Source organism: Ictidomys tridecemlineatus, chromosome 3, assembly GCF_052094955.1.
Source record: "Ictidomys tridecemlineatus isolate mIctTri1 chromosome 3, mIctTri1.hap1, whole genome shotgun sequence".
Taxonomy (NCBI): Eukaryota; Metazoa; Chordata; class Mammalia; order Rodentia; family Sciuridae; genus Ictidomys; species Ictidomys tridecemlineatus.
The window spans coordinates 62,904,020-62,922,001 of record NC_135479.1 but is presented as its reverse complement, the minus strand read 5'-3'; the positions used below and the strand labels follow the sequence as shown (position 1 = coordinate 62,922,001).

The following is a 17,982-nucleotide window of genomic DNA, read 5'->3' as shown; positions in this document are numbered from 1 at the left end:
AGACACAATTCTTTCATTTATTTATTTATATGTGGTGCTGAGGATCGAACCCAGGGCCTCCCACATGAGCCACAACCCCAGCCCCACAGCCCACAGCCCCACAGCCCTCATTTCTGCTCCCAGTGCCTCACTGTTCCCACACATGAACATCCAGGGCCTGAGATGGAGCTGCCTCCCACACACAGGTCCCTTTTCGTTAACATCCTCTCTTCCTAGAATACCCCTCCCACTCCTGGTAACCTACTGCAGAAGACCAGCTCAGATGTCACTGCCTTTGTGGAGGTGTCCTCGCTCTGCCCAGCTCAGTGCACACTCCTGTTATCCGAGCACCCTCACACTGCACATGTGGGTCTGACTCCTGATGAGAAGGTGGGAGGTAGGGCAGGTAGAGGCAACAGTCAGAGTGACCGATTGCCAGGTGACTATTATCAATATTAGTGACATAAATAATTTGGCCCCTGGGCAGGCAGACAGGAACTGTGCCAGTCATCACAATGCCTGGCACAAAATGACTGCTGGGAGAGGCTGCCCCAGTGAGTGTTCAGGTGAGGCCAACAGGACACTGAACAGAGGGCTCCTTTCTGACCTTGGCTGAGGCAGCCTTGCCGCGGTGCACTGCACGTGGCTATAAAGCTCACAGCTGAAGTAGGCTAATTTAGTGCAGAAAAACAGTGTCATGGTTTCCTTCACGGGTTCCAGACAAATAGAAAAATGAAACCCACAGTTTGATGCTCCCCTAACCTCTGTGGCTCCAAACCTAAAGAATATTTATGATCCATGGGATCAGAGATTTGGTGTCTTAGAAGCAAAGAAAGGTCACAAGATGAAAGAACACAGACCATCTGCTTTTGGGTGGGGAAAGAGGTTCCTATATTCAGAGTTATTCTCCCCAATGCACCACGCACCTGCTTCTCTTGCGAAAATCTCTGTGCCAACACAACGATTTTTATTTAACTTAGAATAAAACCAACATCTCCTACAAGGAAGGGTGAAAAGCTGAACACAAACATGCCAACAAACAGGGAGCTGAGGAAGCCTTCTGGCGGGGAAAACAGGAGGCCCCTGCAAACGCAGTCCACAGCCCTCTCAGGAAAGGGGCACTTGTGCTCTCCATATTAAATTCTTAGCGACAAGGCTTAACGGAGGAGAACAAATGCTCCCAGAGATGTTTGCATGATTGCAAAGGAGAAAAACTCGTCGGGAGCTAGTGCTAGAGAAGCGCCCTCCTTCTCGTTTTTCATAGGCCTGCTGCTCCTCCAATTCCCAGCACCGTGCCTCTGACATTCCAGCAGATGCTGCCTGCCACCGCAGCACTAATCCTTCATCCTTAGGGGCCAATGGAAACACAGGATTTCCCATTAATCAGGGCCGCGGACACCGAAATAGCTCATCTGACCTTTGCAAATACCAAAGGGTGGATTGAAAGCAGAAACTGGCAAAAGGTAACACAAAAGTCTTTAGCTTTCCTCTCTGAGATGATTTTATGCAGTCATTAGCCAGGAAACAGAGTGCTGATAGGCCCGACAAGGTTAAAAATTAGGTAGAAACAGACAAGTTGGAAGTGAGGTAACCACCAATGTTGCAACACACGCACTCCTTGATGAATTATTTAGCATGCATTAAATATATATATGGCTCAGAAATCTCCTGGCATTGGATTGAAAACAACGTCAAACTGAGAACCAGCATCAAACGTCGAAATAAACATGGTTTTCAATGCTTGATGTCAGTTGGACTCCATCAAATAACAAAGAGCTAATATTGCCACAGACCACAGATCTGCTATTGACGAGGAGACACACCCTCTTAGGAGATTCATGTTACATAGAATCAAACTCATTATTAAGTCCTTCACATATATACCTATTTTCTATTTATAGCCTATAAATCTTAGTGAATCACAATATTTCAGGAAAGTGACCCCTAAATAATTCATGGATAGTTTCTTTGTATGGCTATAATTCAGCACCACTTAAAACTACCCTAAGGAATTTTTTAGTTGTGATGTACACAATACTTTTATTTTGTTTATTTATTTTTATGTGGTGCTGAAGATCGAACTCAGTGCCTCATATGTGCTAGGCAAGCGCTCTACCATGGAGTCACAACCCCAGTACCCTTTGTTTTTAAGTGCTAGGGATTGAACCCAGAGCCTCATGCACGCCAGACAAGCACTCTACCAACTGAGCTATACTCCCATGTCTCCTAAGTAATTATGAGTGTAGGACTCCAGGTTTTTTCTATTTTTAAAAAAAGTAATTATAGAAAACTTTAGGAAGAAGCCACTCACATAAATTTGCCCCCATCTAATTCAATTTTTTATCATTGTTTAATTTAGATGTAACTCATACACTATTAAATTTACCCTTAGATGCACAATTCAGGAGATTTTAGTATACTGACAGAGTTGTGCAACCATCACTACTATTTAACTCTAGGATATTTTGTTTTGTTTTTACACTATTGCAGATTGAACCCAGGCCTTCTTGTGTACTAGGCAAGTGCTTTACCACTGAGCCTCAACTCCAGCCCTAAACTCCAGAATATTTTCATCATCCCAAAAAGAAACTTTGTACCCATTTGTAATCACTTCCCATTTCCTCCCTCCTCTTGGCCTCCTACAACCGCTAATCTGCTCTCCCTGTATAAAGATCTGCTTATTCTGGACATTTCCTCTAAATGCAGTCATATAATATGTAGCCTTTTGTGTCTAGCCTATTTCACTGAGCATGTTTTCCCTAATTCAACTTTTATCAGCATTTGGTTAAATCTCCTTCCCATGTTGATTCTTATAAATTTAAAATAATCTAGGGACTGGTTATATAGCTTAGTGGTAAAGTATGTGCTTAGTTGGTGCAAGGCCCTAGGATTGATACCTTGTACACATTAAAACAAAGAAACAAACAACAACAACAAACCCACAACAATAACTTGATCCTTTGCTATTATAAAGTCAAGCCTGGTTTTTGCTAAAGGATGAGTTACTGACCAGAGGCTGAAGGATACTTATTTTGCTCTACCCTACTGAACTGGTCTAATTTTAATAGAAAGAGTCTGGGGGGTTAGGAAGGTACTTAATACAATATAGGCCTTCAGGACAATCCCATACAAAAAAATACAATTTTCAGCAAGAAACAGAAAAGAACTCAAAAACATAGATTTAAGTATGAAGTAGTACCTACCATCCACTGAGCTCTGTTTTGAAAATGTGATGAGTTAAACTGTGCCCTGCCTCATATCCATATGTTGAGGCCCTATCCCCTATATCTCATGACAGGACCATGTTTGAAGATAGGGTCGTTAGGGGAAGGGTAAGTTTAAAAAGGGCTGGTAGAGCAGGCCCTCATCCAACCTCACATGTAAAAAGGAGTGACCATGTGACAGCAAAAAGGTAACAAGTCAGGGAGAAAAGCCTCAGAAGAAAGCCAACCCTGCCAGGACCTGACCTTGGACTTCCAGCCTCCAGAACTGTGAGAAAATAGATTCTGTCGAGCCCCCCAATCTGTGGTATTTTGTATGGCAGCCCCAGGAAACATTTCACGTGGGGCTACTTTTTAAAGTAGGACTTTAAACTCCATTTTACAGATGAGGAAACACAGGCTCAAATAAGTAGTAGAGTGGGGACTCAAAGTTTGTCTGATGTCCATGTTTTTGTTCTGTGCCAGGTACTATGGCACACGCCTGTAATCCTAGCAACCTGGTAGACTGAGGCAGGAGGACCACAAGTTCGAGGTCAGCCTTGGCAACTCGTCTCAAAATAAAATATAAAAAGGGTTGGTGATGTAGCTTGGTTGTGGAGCACCCTTGAGTTCAATCCCCAGTACTGTAAAAAAGAATAAGAAAGTATTTTGCTTTTTCTAGAAAGTGTAGTATGCTATAATTTATTTTTCATTATTACAGCACAAGAGTCATACTATTAAAATAAACAACAAAAATCTTTGTTCTATTTTTAAAAGACCAATATTTTCTTTTCCCAGAATATACCTGGGTATAGTCCAAATTCAAAATTCATTCATTTTAGAAACAAAACTTTTGAGGCAGGAAAAAACATTTCATGAGTAATGTGTTTTATATTCATTATCCAATTTGAGCTTTAAATAATCCTGAGATGTGTATTAGTCATAAATGAGGAAACTCAGGATCAGAGACATCAAATGCCTACATCAGGACACAATATATTTGTCTTTCACTGAGTTCCCCAGTCTAACAGTTCCATTACCAACTAAACTATATTCTATTCATCAACATCTCATGGAGACCTGTGGTGTTGGTACTCCCGAGACCAAGATGAATATGCTTTGATTCCTACCTTGGAGGCAGTGAGGAGGTAAGGCCAGGAAAATGACAACTCTCCAAAGCCCCTGGCCACCCATGGAGAACTTATTTGTGAATCTGAAAATGTGTCCCTTCCTCAGAGTGGAAGCAAATTTCAACCTGAGTCAACCTGAGTAGTCCCTAGCTCTGCCCTCCAGCTCTCCCTTCCCAGGAGAGCTGTCCCCTCTGCCACTTGCTCACGTGGGGAGCTTCTGTTCCTCCCCTACTTATTGGGGTGGAAGGGCTGTGGCCCACCAGCAGATAACGTTGATGGGTCAGGGTAGTGATAAGGTTAGCGTCACAAGTAAACCTACTCTCTTGTGATTCCTTTGCCCCAGCGTGGAGCTATATCCCACAGGCACTGCTGCTCTAACACTGGGCAGGCTCCCTTTTCTAATGAGAGTAGCCCTCATTGGATATCTCAAACAGGCACTAGGATCTAGCTAGAATCACTGTGATTTGATTTTACTGTATTTATTTACTTCAAATTTTATCATTTTAATCTTATTTTGGATTAATGCCAAGTGAAACTGGTTTTCAATTAACTTAAGTACCAAAAGTTCTTTACAAGTAATTGTTTCCAAGTTTTAGAAAAACAACAGTGAGTCAAATATAAAGGTAATAATCTATAAATGACAGCACAAGAGGCTCATGGATAAAAGCAATCCTAAAGATGGCCCCTAGGATGAATGAAAACTGTGCCATCTGGGAAGTCCTCAGTCAGAGCCTCGGTATTCAGGGAAAGGAAAGAGCAGAAACTATAGTTTTTTTCTGGGTGGTAGTAGGCCTAGAGGACTCAGTAGAAAGGATGGCCTATGCCACAGTCACCTCTAGTGGGAGTATCCCTGGAATGGTGTATTAATCCTCTTTCTGTTACTAATAATTGAACTCCACAGTCTGAATGAGTTATAAATAAGTAAGGTTTATCTTGGCTCATAGTCATAGAGATCCAAGGTCAAGATGCCACATATAGTAATGGCTCTTGTGCTCTCAGAGGCCACAGTGGTATGTGGTTATCACATGGTAAGAGCCAGGACACAGGGGCTGGGGTTGTGGCTCAGAAGTGGAGTGCTCACCTAGCATGCGCAAGGCCCTGGGTTCAATCCTCAGAATCACATAAAAATAAATAAATAAAATAAAGATACTGTGTCCAACTAAAAAATAAATATTTTTAAAAAAAGAGCCAGGACACATACATGTGTCTTTTCTGGTCTCTCTACCATTTCTTATAAAGCCACCATGATTTAATCATGGAGGCTCCCCTTTATCTAATCCTAATCACCTCCCAAAAGTCCCACAGTGAGTTGGCATGGAGTAGAAATGGGGTTACGTCTGGGCTCTGTCATCTACTGCTTGGCATGTGATTCAGCCTCATCCATAAGGTTGAAAAAAAATAATAAGCACTCTCTTGGGGTACTATAAGGAAATCACCAGTACCCCTCAAGAGATGGCAGTCCTCTCATCTACCCAGCCCCTTTCTAATTCTCTGGCAGGGAACTGAATCTTAGGTCCAGACTCTGGGAATGCTCCTCAGATTTTAGAGAAGCTGCACTTTACCCCACTGCTCTGATCCTAATTAAAGGAGATACAAGACAGCAGATCGCACTCAATCCTAGTGGGTTAGTGACAAAGAGGGGTAACATTTACTTGGGAAGATGCTGGTCGGATTCTTGAGGCTTACATGTAACAGTAAAACACAAGGAACTGGAGTTGGGGCACAAAAGGTGGCTAACCTGGAACAATAGAAAAGTTGGTTTCCTTAAAACTGGCAAGCAATAGGGCCAAGAAGAAAGTCAATACACATTTGAGATACATCATCTGAAAATCGAGTGGAGCTGGGCACCATGCCCACCTGTAATCCCAGAGACTCTGGAGGCTGAGGCAGGAGATCACAAGTTCTAGACCAGCATGGGCAACTTAGAGAAACTCTCCCTCAAAATAAAAAATAAAAAGGGCTGGGGATGCAGTTCAGTGTGTCAGGGCATCCTTAGGTCTAATCCCTAGTACTCAGAGAAAGAAACAAAGAAAAGCAGGAAATGGTGACCATTAGGTTCTTAGGAAAAAAGAGCTTTCAAGAAAAATAAAGGTCCTGGCTGACCTTTCATGGGCAGGGAGACAAGGCTGCTGGGGGAACCTCAGGTCTCAGCATCAACACCAATGGGCATCTGCCACCTCTGCATTTCCACTAGGATGTGGTGCTCAGGAAAGAAATTAGCCCAAGGCAACAGCTTTAATCCACAGGTCTCATTACAAACCAAAATAAGCAAAGCTCCCCTCCTCAGATGTGTGGGCAGGTAGAAGATACCCAAACACTGATGGGGTCTCTACTGGGGAAAGGATAATTCAGAACACCTTTTTGGAGAGCAATTTGGCAGTATCTATTAAAATTTCAGATACTCCCATAGTCTGACAGGCATTTTACATCTAGGAATGTAAACCATAGAAACATAAGGATACAAAGATACTTTGCCAAAACACTGTTTAAAGGACAAAAAGCCACTGCCCATCCCATTCATACGAAAAATCTTCAGAGAATAAGGATAACACACAAAGTAGCTACAGGGTTGCCTCTGGGGAGTCCAGTGAGGGTGGGGGATTGTGGACTTGCTCTTTGTATAATACTTCTTGTTTTAAGAACAGGAATGGGCCAGGCACAGTGGTAGTGGAGAACGCCTATAATCCAGCCACTCGGAAGACAGAGGCAGGAGAATTACAAGTTGGAGGCCAGCCTCAGCAACTTAGGAAGGCCCTGTCTCCAAAATAAAAGTAAAAAGCTCTGGGGCTGTATAGTTCAGTGGTAGAGCTCCCTGGGGTGAATTCCCAGCACACACACACACACACACACACACACACACACACACACACACACAAGAAAGGAAGGGAGGGAGAGAGAGAGGGAAAAGAAAAGAATAAGGATGAGTCCCTGTGTCAATACCCGATTGTTGAAGGAAAAAAGACAAACTACTTTGGCACAAAAGGCCAGAGATGCAGCCTCTGGATAGAAGGGTTAGAATGCTGGCTCTGCTGCAGGAGGGTCCCTTAGCCTCAAGACATACTTCTTCTTCGGCCAACCCAACAGGTTTCTGGAAAGCAGACTTCCAACCACTGTAGGTCAAATGGGAGGCTATACCCAACAGGTTAGTCCCTCCCCTAATCAGCCTCCAACTGTTCCTTGGTGGAGCTCTGAGGCGGGGACTATTTTATATCTCCCTAAATCTATCAAGTTTTGAAACTCAAGATCCCTTGGGGCATTCTCTCACACGAGACACCAGTTTATAGAGATCAATGACAAGCTGAAGAGCATCCTCTCCTTCTTCTCACTCCCTTCTCTGCCCATGGTCAACTCCTGCTCCTACTTACCCTTCAAAACCAGGTCCAGGCAGCACCTCTCAGGAAACTTCCTTCTATCACCACTAGGCTGGGTGATTAAGTACCTCTCCTCGGAACCTCCTGCAGGGCCCTGTCTCCACTTCTATCCCAGAACTCACTCCAGACATTGAAATGGTGAGTTTCTGAGTGGGTCTCCCTCTAAGCAAACTCCCTGAAGCCGGTGACTGTGACGCACACATGCTTGGCACCAAGCAGGGCAGGCACTCAGGGGGCCTGGGGGGCTTCCCCTCACCCTGCTCCCCATCATAATGTATTCTGCCTGACTGGGTACTGGGGCTGTGAGCTGCCTCATTAAGCAGTATGTCTTTCTGGAGGACTTCTAGTCATTAAGGGCCAAAATAATGCTACCAGCCCATTTGAGGGCTATAACTTCGCTGTTTCCTAGCCACAAATGATTCCTACAGTCCCTCTGTTCTGTTATGACCTCTAAACCAATAAAGCTAGGTGACCACCTTCTGTCCCAAGCAATTTTGTACAACAACCATCTAGAAGCATCCAGTAAAGCTGAAATGCTGCAAAACAAAATAGCCTACCCAGAATCCCGACACTCTCCCTTCCCCCAGACACACAGCCTTAACTTAGGTTCTATGTGGGTACTTTATAATACACCCATGAAAGGTAATGCAGCCACCTCTCATATTAATTAGGATGGTTCCTATAAAAAATAGAAAGTAATAAGTGTTGGCAAAGATAGAATCTGGAACTTTTGTGCAATGTTGATGGGAATGTAAAATGGTATGACTGCTACGGAAACCAGTATAACAGTCCCTCCAAAAATTACAAATTGAATCCATATTATCCAGCAATTCCACTTCTAGTTATATACCCCAAAGAAACAAAAGCAGGGACTCAGACACATGTTTGTACACTTGTGTTCATAGCATTATTATTCAAAATAGCCAAAAATGAAAATGGCCCAAGTGCGCATCAGTGGATGAAAAAATGCAGTATATGCATACAGTGAACTATTACACAGCTTTAAAAAGGAAGGTGATTTGGACTGGGGGTGTAGCTTAGTGGTAGAGCAGACAGCTTGCCCAGCATGCACAATAGCCTGGGTTCTATCCCCAACACCATGGGGTGGGGAGAGGAAGAAGGAGATCTGACACATGCTCCAACACGGCTAAACTTGTGCCAAGTGAAATAAGACAGTGACTAAAAGATTAATATTGTATGTTTCCACTTATATGAGTTATTTAGAGTAGTCAGAGTCATAGAGACAGGAAGCAGAATGGTGGTTCTCTAGGGGTAAGAGGGAATGGAAAATTAAGCGTTTAATGGGTACAGAGTTTGGGGGCTTTTAGTTGCAGGTGGACACAATACCTTTTATTGTATTTATTTATATGTGGTGCTGAGGATCGAACCCAGAGCCTCACATGTACTGGGTGAGCGCTCTACCGCTGAGCCACAACCCCAACCCTGGGTACAGAGTTTTAACTGAGGAAGATGAAAAAGTCCTGGAGATGGATGGTGGTGACAGCTCCCCAAGAGTGAAGACACTTTATGCCACTGAACTGTGTACTTAAAAATGGTTACAATGGTTCTCTTACTGCAGGAGCTAAGCAGAGGAGTGCATCCGGGTCCTAAGATGGCTGACTCCGAGGCCCTTCCTGAACGCAAGCAGCAGAAGTGTCCCCAAGGAAGCAAACAATGTTCACTGAGAAACATCTAGAAGATCTGACCCTCCTTTTCAAAAGGAACCCTTATCCAGACCCCAGCCTGAAGAGAGAAATGGCCTCGAAAATGTTCTTAGAGCTAACAGTACTGCAGGTTTGGTTCAAGAATCACAGAGTAAAACTCAAGAGAGAAAAGCGTAATATTTGGCAAAAGCAGGAAACCCCAGCAGCAGTTTGCAGAGCCCGCAGCCAAGGTCAGGCCCTCCTAGAGCAGCCTGGACGTGACCCTCAGAGTCCCAGGCACCCGCCTCACAGCCCTGATCTACCCAGACTCCCTCCTTCCAGCTCAGCACATGCTCCCATGCTGGGAGCCACAAAATGGCCCATTTTGGCTGTTGCAAGGCCTCCACCCAATTTCAGAACCTCCAGAGTGCTCTCCAAGTTGCACGTCTGCTTATCTCCACTGCTCCTCTGTGCCAAGGAGAGAGTGAAGCTAGACACAAATGCCATGCCCATGTGACAATCTGTGAAGCTCTGTGTACATGGGATCCTGTCCAGCAATGAGGAAGAATGAGGGACACAGCGTAGTGGGTGGGTCTCACACTCTATGTGGAGACTATGGAGCTGAGTGGGACACCAGGAAGGGCAGCAGCTTTTGGCATTCTGAGTATTTGGGGGTTTTTTGTTTTGTTTTGTTTTGTTTTACTCCTGGGGATTGAACCTGGGGACATTCACCACTGAGCCACATCCCTCCTTTCTTATATTTGTTATTGAAGGACAGGGTCTTGTTGGGTTGCTGAGGCTGACCTTGAACTTGTGATCCTCCTGCCTCAGCCTCCCAAACTGCTGGGATTACAGGCGTTAACCAATGCTCCTGGCTCAATTTGGGATTTTTAATGGAGCAAGCCCAAGTGAGTTCTAAATCATCATTTTCTGCTAGGTGCGGTGGCAATCACCTGACCCAGCCACCCAGGAGGCTGAGGGAGGAGGATTGTTAAGTTCAAAGCCAGCCTCAGCAATTTAACAAAGTCTTAAGCAAAAAAACTTAGGGAGACCTTGTCTCAAAATAAAAGAGACTAGGGAAGTAATTGCCCCCTTGGTTCAATCTCAATACAAAAAAAAAAAAATTAAGACAAATACACACATAAAGTTAATAAAAATTTTAAAAAATGGTTACAATGGTAAATTTTGTTATGTGTATGCATATTTTACCACAAAAAAAATAAAAGTCTACAGAGAGCTATTCTGTACCAGAGTATGAATTAATCAAGAAGCAGCAGTATAATTGCAGCAATCTGCCAGAAAGAGGCTGAGGTCAAGCAGAAATGCCCCAGGAGGACAGAGAACCACAGTACCCCTAAAGAGGAATTCCCCATCTGGAATTTTCCATCTCTTGAGAATGACCTCTAAATGGAGCCTGGCATTCAGGGACCTCACTGAGGGCTGCTCTGTCCCACTTGCTGGTGGGACAGAGCCTAAACAGGGCCCACCACAGGGGCAGAGCCTTAAGCATCTCCTGGGCCCCAACCCAGGAGGAAGTCCAGGTCCATGTGCCCAGCAGCTTGCACATGGACAGGGTGTGGCAGCAGTCCACACCAGAGCTCGCTGAGCTGTCCAACAACACAGGGAGCCAGGTGAGGCGGGGGAAGCAGGTAAGCCATGATGTGGGCTTTGCTGGGCTTCAGTACTGTTAGTTGTGCTTCTAAGAAAATCATAAGAGAGGTGAAAACACCAAGCTCATTTTGTGTGTGTATGTGTGTGTGTGTGTGTGTGTGTGTGTGTGCAAGGCTACCACTCTGAGGAGGGAACCCAGCGTCTGATATATGCAGAGCACGCACTCTACTCCCAAGCTACACCCAGAACCCTCCAGCTCACTCTTAAGACCACATCCTTACAATTTCCAGAGAGAAAATACAAGAAATGGATTGGGTTTCAAAAACATAAATAGTGTGCTGCAGCCTAAAGCATTACCGATAACATCGTACAGAAGAAGGTCAGCTTACTCCAGGGCACTTCAGTATTTCTGAGGAATGTACATAATTTTTCTCTTTCTCCCACTGGAATGTTCTCCAGGGTAAGTCCCTGTTCCTGCTCTCTGACACATTTTCCATAGAAAAGACATGGAGCCTGGATATCATGCTGGTGTTGGAATAGGCCATCCTCAATCCCATGCCAGAAGCAAAGGCTAATTTGCCACATTATTCTTTTAAAGAAGATAGTGAGACAACAATTCCTCATGCAAACCCAATACCTATCTTCACAACCACACCTGTCATACACGGTCCCACTGCTGCCCAACTGACTCCAACAACATTCCCCACCCACAGCTCCAGCTTTCTCTAGGCCTCTTGCACTCCCATTATTCATCTTTGAATTCAAAATCCCACCTGGCCCTAGACAATGCATTTAAATAAGTAGTTAATTACTAAATACATATAAAATACATGTGCCACTGTAGTTGAGGGGCTTCTAGGCTCTGTAATAATGGGAGGGATCTAAACAAGGTCCCTAAAGACATATCGATATCAACCACGACCAAGAGAGAAGCAATGCCTTGCAGGGACATGACACACTGTGCACAAGCGAGAGGGAACGGCAATGGCAGAGTGTGTGTAGAGGTCGGCTAAGAGAAGACACAGAAGCAGCCCTCAGTGAGGTCCCTGAACGCCAGGCTCCATTTAGAGGTCATTTTGGAGATGGGGAATTCCAGGTTTCTGGCAGATTTGTCCAAAGTTGGCCACACTGTGTAGAAAAGGAAGGAGCGCAGAGGAAGGAGGGCAACTAAGTGGCATGTGCAATGGTCCAGGTATGACCAGGGCTGGACTAAGTTAGAGAAAGTGAAGACTAAGAAGAGGAAACAAATTATATACACATTATGAAAAACAAACATAATCCTAGAACAGCAGATAGGAAAGGCCTAGAGAACCTGCAAGCACAGCTCTACAGCCAGGAAAGGCCTAGAGAACCTGCAGGCACAGAGCAGCTCCGCCACCCATCTGCTCAGCCCCTTCCTGACCTCCTTCCTTTTGCTGTTGCTCACCCTTGGAGCAATCTGTCTTTATGTTCAAGAAGTATTTATGAAATTGAAATGAGTGTATCTCATGGGCACCTTGTCAGAAATGTGCCGTTACAAGTGACATTTTCGGGTGTCAGAGTTAGTCTCTCGTCTGCTGGTGGATCCGATTTGCCCAGCTGACAAGTGAGAAGACTGTGACACTAACAATTATAGAAACAAACTCAACCTAGAATCTGGAAATCAAGCTGTTCTTTCCATCTCTTCCAAAATGTGGTGGCCCACTGGCAGAGGGCCCTCACTTCTCAGCCATAACTGTTCAGGGACACCTGCAACACCCCAGACTACATAACCTTTTGAGGTAGCAGGTGGCAAAAACATACAGGTATATGATCTCTCAGGATTAGAGGAGGGAAACAGAAAAACCCTTCAAAGTATCACTGGGATTCAACACAAAACAACTTGTGCTGACTGAATAAGTCCACTTAACTGCTTCTAAAGCAGGCAAAACTAACCTAGAGTGACAGAGGCAAGACCAGGGGTTGTCTCTGCAGGTGTACTGGAGGTGGGGGACTGACTGGAGGAAAGATGAGTTTCTCACAGGGAGGGGCATGAGAGAACTTTCCGGGGTGGTCTGTAACTTGATGGGGTATGGTTTATAACATGTATGCACTGTCAAAACTACAACAATTGAGATTTCTGCATTCCATTTCACTATAAGTAAACTGTACCACAATGAAAAACATTAAAAGGCAAATATATATATATAGTATATATTAGACACAAAACCTAATACAAACACATGTATACATGTGTGTCTATGTATATGGATTCTATAATCTCCTATGGAAGTCTAAAGGTTTTAAGCTAAACTGAAAGCCACTCTGGTTTGCACCTTAAGCTTTAGGCCTGGAAATGAGCTTGGCGAACCTGTTATTCAAATGAGTAAACAGGTAGGACATGACCTACCCAAAGTCACACAGCAAATCAGCAACATTCCTATCTCAGACTTCTCAAGTCCTAATCTGGGATTCTCCTGGGTCTGTGTTCTCCACCAGTGCCACAAACAGCAGATAAAACAGAAGACTAAAGGCAATTTTATAAATCAAATTCATTTAAACCATCAAACTTGGAGCTAAAGAGTCCACCTCCCCACCAAGCAATGTCTAAATCAAGAGATTAACTTTCAAATAACATGATAGTATTTACCTTCACAAGACAGACTCAACACTGTCTCTTTATTAAATGGCAGACTTACTGCTGCCTTGTTTAGCCTCTTGGTCCATCTAAAATGTTCAAATGACTGACAAGAAGCCGTGAGCTAAGTAGAGAGACATGTAGGCATCATAAAACTGAGTCACTGTGGGACCTTGGCAAGTCTCCTACTGTGGTAGAAGAAATATATATTTGGCTTTTGTCCCTGGTTCCTGGTATAAAGCTCCTAATAACCTTGGAATCTGCAGAGTGATGAGTGCCAGTTATTTATTTACTTATTTTTGCAGTACCGGAGATTAAACCCAGAGGTGCTCTACCACTGAACTAAATAAACCCTTAGACCTTCCTTCCTTCCTTCTTTTATTTATTTATTTATTTATTTATTGGTACTAGAGTTAGAACCCAAGGCCCCATGCAAGCACTCTACCACTTAACTAAACCCCAGAACTAAACCCCCAAAACTTTATTTTTTGAGACAAAAGTTGCCGAGGCTGCCCTTGAACTTGCTACCCCTCTGCTTTGGCCTCTGCGCCACCAAGAGCCTGGGCAAGAGTGTCTTTTGTATACTAATGAGATGACTTGGAGGCCAGGGCCTAGATAGCTTCAGGATGAGAGCTGGTTGCCAGAAAGGGGAGGCAGCTTTAGAGGGTTAGAACTTTACCCACACACCTCCAGAGGGAAGAGGGGCTGAGGCTGAATCACTCATCAGTGGCCAATGATTTACTCAACCAGGCCCATACCATGAAACCACCATAAAACCCCTCAACAATGGGGTTCTGAGAGCTTCCAGGTTGATGGCACATGGAGATACTGGGAGGGCTGGGTTGTGGATGCTCCATGCTTTTTTTTCCTACGTATTGCTTCCAGTTGACTATTCCTGAGTTGTCTCCTTTGTAATGCCAATGTAAGTGCTGTCCTGAGTTTTGTGTCATTGTAATATATTATCAAACATGAGAAAGGTGGCATGGGAACCCCTAACTTACTGCCAGTCCCTCAGAAATACAGGTGGTAACCAAGAACCTTCAATGGGTGTCTGAAGTGGAGCAATCTTGCTCGTGTGAGCACTTACAGGGTCTCCAGGGACTCCTGGTAATTAGTGCTAGAAAGGAATGGAATTGCAGGATCCCCAGCAGACGGCAGGGGAAAAAAAACCTATAAATTGTGTTGTGAAGATAAAAACAGCATAGGCCTTACCCTCTCTGAGCCTGTAAAAGTGAGAGGGTTGGACTGAAGGCAGCTAAGGCCCTCCCGTCTGTGATTCACCAGCTTGCTGGCTTGAGAACTTCTATAGGTAACATGAGAGTCTCACTCTCTGGAAGCCACTAGCAAATTCAGCTTTCAAACCCAAAGAAGCATCATTTCTCAGGCCTCATTTCCTATTTTGACTAATGACATGCCAGAACTGTGTGATTTCTCCTTTGAGAAGCAGAAAAAAACTCAATAGTGTCGCCCTGTCCTTGTCCCCAGCTCTCAAAGACTTACAGCCCAATTCTCTGAGATGAAAGAATCAGTCTCTCTCCATTACACTCAGTTTTAAACCAAAAACCAAAACAGGATTTTTGACGTGCCTCCCAGACTACAAGTCTTGTGCTTCGTTAATGATTAAAACAGCAGCTGGTAATGTCTTAAAAGCAAGTTGGTCAGTTAGACAATTTAGCATCTGTTTAAATTTCCTTTCTTCCTCCATCCTACACTGTAGTTCTCAAACAAATCCAAAAAGAAAAGAAAATACACAAACCTTCCCTTACTAAGAGCCTCAATGAAATTGAAAGAAGTACTTCCTTTGACAAAATTCTCAGAAAAACTTGCTGGGATGAAGAGAACACTTGTACTCTGAATTCTGAGACCGGATGGATAATTATAATATTAAGGCAGATCTGAATTCAAGACAACTATTACCAGATTTTCAGCCATTCAGTTCATCCAGGCATCCATTCACTGAGATAACTACTGAGTCCACAGACACAAGTTCAAGTCCCAGCTCTGCTACTTACTACCACATACCTTGAAGAAAGAACTTCACTTCTAAGTTTCAGTTCTCTAGACAATAAAATATGGATGGTGCCAAGCATGGCAGCATGTGCCTAGAGTCCCAGCTGCTCAGGAGACTGAGGTTGGAGGACTGCCGGAGGTCAGAGGCCACCCTAGGTAACACAGCAAGATCTTGTCTCTAAAAAATTAATAATAATAAAAGAATGATAGTACTTACCTGACAGGGCTTTTGTGGGAATTAAAGAAGATGATGTATGCAATGTACTTAACTCAGTATCTGATAAGGGTCATGCTGACTAGTACCAAGAACATTAACATTTTTATCTTTAAGGAATTATGTTAGATACTACTGAAAAATTAGGACAGGACACCAAAGGCACAGGAAACAAAAGAAACAGTAGAGATACTGGCACACCTGTAATCCCAGTGGCTCAGGAGACTGAGATAGTAGGATCATGAGTTTAAAGCCAGCTTCAGCAATTTAACGAGACCCTCAGCAACTCAGTGAGACCCTGTCTCTAAATAAAATACAAAAAAAGGGCTAGGGATGTAGCTCAGTGGTTGAGTGCCCCTGGGTTTAATCCCTATACCAAAAACAAAACAAAACAAAAAAAAAAACAAAACAAAACCAAAGTAAGAAAGAAACAGTAGAGAAAGTGGACTTAAAATGAAAAACTTCTGTGTAGCAAAGGACACTTTACATAATAAAAACACAACCCACAGAATTGGAGAAAATCACTGCCAATCACATAGTTGATAAGAGATTAATATCCAGAATATATAAAGAATTCATAAAACTAAACAGTAACAAAATCAACAAGCTAATAAAAAACTGAGAAAAGGACATAAAAAGATATTTCTCCAGAGAAGACATACAAATGGCCAAAAAGCACATGAAAAGATGCTTTACATCACTAATTATTACAGAAATGCAAATCAAAACCATAACTCCATTCCCAGTAGAATGGCTACTATAAATTAAAAAGAAAACAGGAAATAGTAAGTGTTGGTAAGAATGTAGACAAATGGGCTGGGGATGTGGCTCAAGTGGTAGCGTGCTCGCCTGGCATGCTGCGGCCCAGGTTCGATCCTCAGCACCACGTACAAACAAAGATGTTGTGTCCGCCGAAAACTTAAAAAAAAAAAAAAGAAGAATGTAGATAAATGGAAATGTTGTACACTGCTGTTAAGAGGGCAAAATAGGGGCTGGGGATGTGGCTCAAGCGGTAGCGCGCTCGCCTAGCATGCGTGCGGCTCGGGTTCGATTCTCAGCATCACATACAAACAAAGAGGGCAAAATGGTGCAGCAGCTATGAACAACAGTATGGAGGTCCATCAAAATATTAAAAATAGAGGGGCTGGGGTTGTAGCTCAATGGTAGAGCACTTGCCTAGCACGCGTCAGACACTGGGTTTGCTCCTCAGCATTGCATAAAACTAAACAAATAAAATAAAGGTGTTGCGTCCATCAAAACTAGAAATATTTTTTTTAAATAACTACAATAGAATCACCAGGCCAGGTGCAGTGGTGCACACCTATAATCCTGGTGGCTTGGCAGGCTGAGGCAGGAGGATCATGAGTACAAAGCCAGCCTCAACAAAAACGAGGCATTAAGCAATTCAGTGAGACCCTGTCTCTAAATAAAATACAAAATAGAGCTGGGGATGTGGTTCAGTGGTTTAGTGCCCCTGAGTTCAATCCCCTGTTACCCCCAGCCCCCCAAAAATAGAATTGCCAGCCGGGTGTGGTGGCACATGCCTGTAATCCTAGCAACTTGGGAGGCTGAGGCAGGAGGATAGCAAGCTCAGTCTGGACAACTTTGTAAGACCCTGTCTCAAAATAAAAATTAAAAAGGGCTGAGAGTGTAGTGTAATGGTAAAGTGCCCCTGGGTTAAATCCCCAATAACATCAGTAAAAAGGAAAAATAGAATTGCCATATAATCCAGCAACTCCACTTCTAGATACATATCCAAAAGAATGGAAAACAGGGACACAGACATTTATATATCCACATTCATAGCAGCATTATTAATAGCCAAAAAGTAGAAGCAACCCAAATGTCCATCTGTGGATGGTTAAATAAGCAAAATGTGATATATATATATACACACACACACACACACACACACACACACACTCACACACACACACACACACTGGAATATTATATGGCCTTAAAAATAAAGGGAATGTGGGGGCTGGAGTGTAGCTCTATGGTAGAGTATATGCTCAGCAATACCCAAAAAAAAAGAAATTTTAGACATGCTCCAACACAGATGAACTTTCAAGACATTATGCCAAGTGAAATATGTCAGGCACAAAAGGACAAGTACTCCTTGAGTATATGTGCATTAGGCTCCTAGAGTAGTCAAAGTCATAGTGACAAAAAGTAGAATGGTGGCTGCCAGGGGCTGTGGGGAGGAAGGAATGAGGGGATGTTAT

The 17,982-nt window shown here is 43.5% G+C and overlaps 1 protein-coding gene across 7 annotated transcripts in view; it reads right to left on the bottom strand.

Annotated features, from left to right (window-relative positions):
* Tom1l2 (target of myb1 like 2 membrane trafficking protein) overlaps positions 1-17,982 on the bottom strand; it is a 118,617-nt gene that overhangs the window by 90,761 nt on the left and 9,874 nt on the right. The window contains exon 2 of one of the 7 annotated variants that reach the window (XM_078043021.1): positions 16,604-16,672. The exons of the other annotated variants lie outside the window; for them this stretch is intronic. Within the exon in view, the coding sequence (XP_077899147.1) occupies positions 16,604-16,610 (7 nt within the window). The 5' untranslated portion in view covers positions 16,611-16,672. The remainder of the gene's footprint in view (positions 1-16,603; positions 16,673-17,982) is intronic. 7 annotated transcript variants of the gene reach the window in all.